This window comes from Petromyzon marinus, chromosome 82 (genome assembly GCF_048934315.1).
Source record: "Petromyzon marinus isolate PM22_M1 ecotype Great Lakes invasive population chromosome 82, UKy_Petmar_22M1.pri1.0, whole genome shotgun sequence".
NCBI lineage: Eukaryota > Metazoa > Chordata > Hyperoartia > Petromyzontiformes > Petromyzontidae > Petromyzon > Petromyzon marinus.
In genome coordinates, this window is record NC_133747.1 from 5,522,620 (window position 1) to 5,527,619 (window position 5,000).

Genomic DNA, 5,000 nt, shown 5'->3' on the forward strand with positions numbered 1-5,000 from the left:
TGGTGGTGATGGTGATGGTGGTGATGATGGTGATGGTGGTGTTAGGGTGATGGTGATGGTGGTGATGGTGGTGGTGATGGTGTTGATGGTGTTGATGGTGTTGATGATGGTGATGGTGGTGATGGTGATGGTGTTGATGGTGGTGATGGTGGTGATGGTGGTGATGGTGATGTTAGGGTGATGGTGGTGATGATGGTGGTGATGGTGATGGTGGTGATGGTGGTGATGGTGTTGATGGTGATGGTGATGGTGGTGATGATGGTGATGATGGTGATATTAGGGTGATGATGGTGTTGGTAGTGATGGTGGTGATGGTGGTGATGGTGGTGTTGGTGATGATGGTGATGGTGGTGATGGTGATGATGTTAGCAGTGGTGGTGGTGATGGTGGTGATGGTGGTGTTGGTGATGATGGTGATGGTGGTGGTGGTGTTGATGGTGTTGATGGTATTGATGGTGTTGATGGTATTGCTGGTATTGATGGTGTTGATGGTATTGATGGTGTTGATGGTGATGTTGATGCTAGGGTGATGATGGTGATGATGTTGATGGTGATGATGGTGATGGTGATGATTATGGTGATGATGGTGTTGATGGTGATGGTGGTGATGGTGGTGATGGTGTTGATGGTGATGGTGATGATGATGGTGATGGTGGTGTTGATGGTGATGGTGATGGTGGTGATGGTGTTGATGGTGATGGTGATGATGGTGTTGATGGTGATGGTGATGGTGGTGATGGTGTTGATGGTGTTGATGGTGTTGATGGTGATGGTGGTGATGGTGATGGTGATGATGGTGGTGATGGTGGTGATGGTGTTGATGGTGATGGTGGTGATGGTGTTGATGGTGATGGTGGTGATGGTGTTGATGGTGTGGTGATGGTGATGTTAGGGTGATGGTGATGGTGTTGATGGTGGTGATGGTGTGGTGATGGTGGTGATGGTGGTGATGGTGTTGATGGTATTCATGGTGTTGATGGTGATGGTGATGGTGTTGATGGTAATGTTGATGGTAATGTTGATGGTGATGGTGTTGATGGTGATGGTAGTGATGGTGATGATGGTGGTGATGGTGATGATGGTGGTGGTGATGGTGATGGTGGTGATGGTAATGGTGGTGATGGTGGTGATGGTGATGATGGTGGTGATGGTGGTGATGGTGATGGTGGTGATGGTGATGATGGTGGTGATGATGGTGATGGTGATGGTGGTGGTGATGGTGTTGATGGTGTTGATGGTATTGATGGTGTTGATGGTGGTGATGGTGGTGATGGTGGTGATGATGGTGATGTTAGGGTGATGGTGATGGTGTTGATGGTGTTGTTGGTGTTGATGGTATTCACATCACAGGAGTCAGGTTCGTGACGTGACCCAACTCCATGAGTTGCTGCAGGAGGTTCCATTCAGAAGACACATTGTGGATATTATCCTGAAGAACACAAAAACAACAACAACAACAACATCATCATCATCATCACACACACACAACACACAATAACAACAACATCATCAACAACATCACACACAACAACAACAACAACATCAACAACAACATCATCATCACACAACAACAACAACATCAACAACAACAACATCACACAACAACAACAACAACATCATCATCACACACACAATAACAATAACAACAACGACATCATCATCACACACACACAATAACAACAACAACAACATCATCTCACACACACACACAACAACACACACAACAACAACATCATCATCACACACACACACAACACACAATAACAACAACAACATCAACAACATCATCACATACACACTACACACAATAACAACAACATCAACAACACACAATAACAACAACAACATCATCATCATCATCACACACACACAACACACACAACAACAACATCAACAACATCATCACACACAACAACAACACACACAACAACCACAACAACAACAACATCATCACACACACACACAACAACATCAACAACATCATCATCACAAACACACAACAACACACAATAACAATACACAATACCAACAATACGCACATAACAACAATAACAACAACATCAACAACATCAACACACACAATAACAACAACAACAACTTCAACAACATCAACAACATCAACACACACAATAACAATAACAACAACAACATCAACAACATCAACAACATCAACAACATCATCACACACACACTACACACAATAACAACAACATCAACACACACAATAACAATAACAACAACATCAACACACACAATAACAATAACAACAACAACATCACACAGACGGTGAATATCCACGGGCAGAGAGACGTGTACCAGGCGAGGTAGTCAACATCTCACAGGGTCACGTGATCTAACCCACGACCTCCTGTGTACCAGGCGAGGTAGTCAACATCTCACAGGGTCACGTGATCTAACCCACGACCTCCTGTGTACCAGGCGAGGTAGTCAACATCTCACAGGGTCTGTGATCTAACCCACGACCTCCTGTGCACCAGGCGAGGTAGTCAACATCTCACAGGGTCTGTGATAGAACCCACGACCTCCTGTAGACCAGGCGAGGTAGTCAACATCTCACAGGGTCTGTGATCTAATCCACGACCTCCTGTACACCAGGCGAGGTAGTCAACATCTCACAGGGTCTGTGATCGAACCCACGACCTCGTGTTTACCAGGCGAGGTAGTCAACATCTCACAGGGTCTGTGATCTAACCCACGACCTCCTGTGTACCAGGCGAGGTAGTCAACATCTCACAGGGTCTGTGATCTAACCCACGACCTCCTGTGTACCAGGCGCGGTAGTCAACATCTCACAGGGTCTGTGATCTAACCCACGACCTCCTGTGTACCAGGCGAGGTACTCAACATCTCACAGGGTCTGTGATCTAACCCACGACCTCCTGTGTACCAGGCGAGGTAGTCAACATCTCACAGGGTCTGAACCCACGACCTCCTGTGGACCAGGCGAGGTAGTCAACATCTCACAGGGTCTGAACCCACGACCTCCTGTGGACCAGGCGAGGTAGTCAACATCTCACAGGGTCTGAACCCACGACCTCCTGTGTACCAGGCGAGGTAGTCAACATCTCACAGGGTCACGGATCTAACCCACGACCTCCTGTGTACCAGGCGAGGTAGTCAACATCTCACAGGGTCTGGGATCTAACCCACGACCTCCTGTGTACCAGTCGAGGTAGTCAACATCTCACAGGGTCTGTGATCTAACCCACGACCTCCTGTGCACCAGGCGAGGTAGTCAACATCTCACAGGGTCTGTGATCTAACCCACGACCTCCTGTGCACCAGGCGAGGTAGTCAACATCTCACAGGGTCTGTGATCTAACCCACGACCTCCTGTAGACCAGGCGAGGTAGTCAACATCTCACAGGGTCTGTGATCCAACCAACGACCTCCTGTAGACCAGGCGAGGTAGTCAACATCTCACAGGGTCTGTGATCGAACCCACGACCTCCTGTGCACCAGGCGAGGTAGTCAACATCTCACAGAGTCTGTGATCGAACCCACGACCTCCTGTGTACCAGGCGAGGTAGTCAACATCTCACAGGGTCCGGGATCGAACCCACGACCTCCTGTAGACCAGGCGAGGTGGTCAACATCTCACAGGGTCTGGGATCCAACCCACGACCTCCTGTGTACCAGGCGAGGTAGTCAACATCTCACAGGGTCTGTGATCGAACCCACGACCTCCTGTAGACCAGGCGAGGTAGTCAACATCTCACAGGGTCTGTGATAGAACCCACGACGTCCTGTGTACCAGGCGAGGTAGTCAACATCTCACAGGGTCTGTGATCGAACCCACGACCTCCTGTAAACTAGGCGAGGTAGTCAACATCTCACAGGGTCTGTGATCGATCTCACGACCTCCTGTGTACCAGGCGAGGTAGTCAACATCTCACAGGGTCTGTGATCCAACCCACGACCTCCTGTGTACCAGGCGAGGTAGTCAACATCTCACAGTGTCTGTGATCTAACCCACGACCTCCCGTGTACCAGGCGAGGTAGTCAACATCTCACAGGGTCTGTGATAGAACCCACGACCTCCTGTGTACCAGGCGAGGTAGTCAACATCTCACAGGGTCTGTAATCGATCCCACGACCTCCTGTGTACCAGGCGAGGTAGTCAACATCTCACAGGGTCTGTGATCGATCCCACGACCTCCTGTGTACCAGGCGAGGTAGTCAACATCTCACAGGGTCTGTGATAGAACCCACGACCTCCTGTGTACCAGGCGAGGTAGTCAACATCTCACAGGGTCTGTAATCGATCCCACGACCTCCTGTGTACCAGGCGAGGTAGTCAACATCTCACAGGGTCTGTGATCTAACCCACGACCTCCTGTGTACCAGGCGAGGTAGTCAACATCTCACAGGGTCTGTGATCTAACCCACGACCTCCTGTGTTCCAGGCGAGGTAGTCAACATCTCACAGGGTCTGTGATCTAACCCACGACCTCCTGTGTACCAGGCGAGGTACTCAACATCTCACAGGGTCTGTGATCTAACCCACGACCTCCTGTGTACCAGGCGAGGTAGTCAACATCTCACAGGGTCTGAACCCACGACCTCCTGTGGACCAGGCGAGGTAGTCAACATCTCACAGGGTCTGAACCCACGACCTCCTGTGGACCAGGCGAGGTAGTCAACATCTCACAGGGTCTGAACCCACGACCTCCTGTGTACCAGGCGAGGTAGTCAACATCTCACAGGGTCACGGATCTAACCCACGACCTCCTGTGTACCAGGCGAGGTAGTCAACATCTCACAGGGTCTGGGATCTAACCCACGACCTCCTGTGTACCAGTCGAGGTAGTCAACATCTCACAGGGTCTGTGATCTAACCCACGACCTCCTGTGCACCAGGCGAGGTAGTCAACATCTCACAGGGTCTGTGATCTAACCCACGACCTCCTGTAGACCAGGCGAGGTAGTCAACATCTCACAGGGTCTGTGATCCAACCAACGACCTCCTGTAGACCAGG

General features: G+C 49.9%; 1 protein-coding gene across 1 annotated transcript in view; it reads right to left on the reverse strand.

Moving 5' to 3' along the window:
- The window catches only part of LOC142907725 (CMP-N-acetylneuraminate-beta-galactosamide-alpha-2,3-sialyltransferase 4-like), a 27,365-nt gene that overhangs the window by 2,206 nt on the left and 20,159 nt on the right, over positions 1-5,000 (reverse strand). The window contains exon 4 of the mRNA XM_076057386.1: positions 1,344-1,429. Coding sequence (XP_075913501.1) covers positions 1,344-1,429 — 86 coding nt within the window. The remainder of the gene's footprint in view (positions 1-1,343; positions 1,430-5,000) is intronic.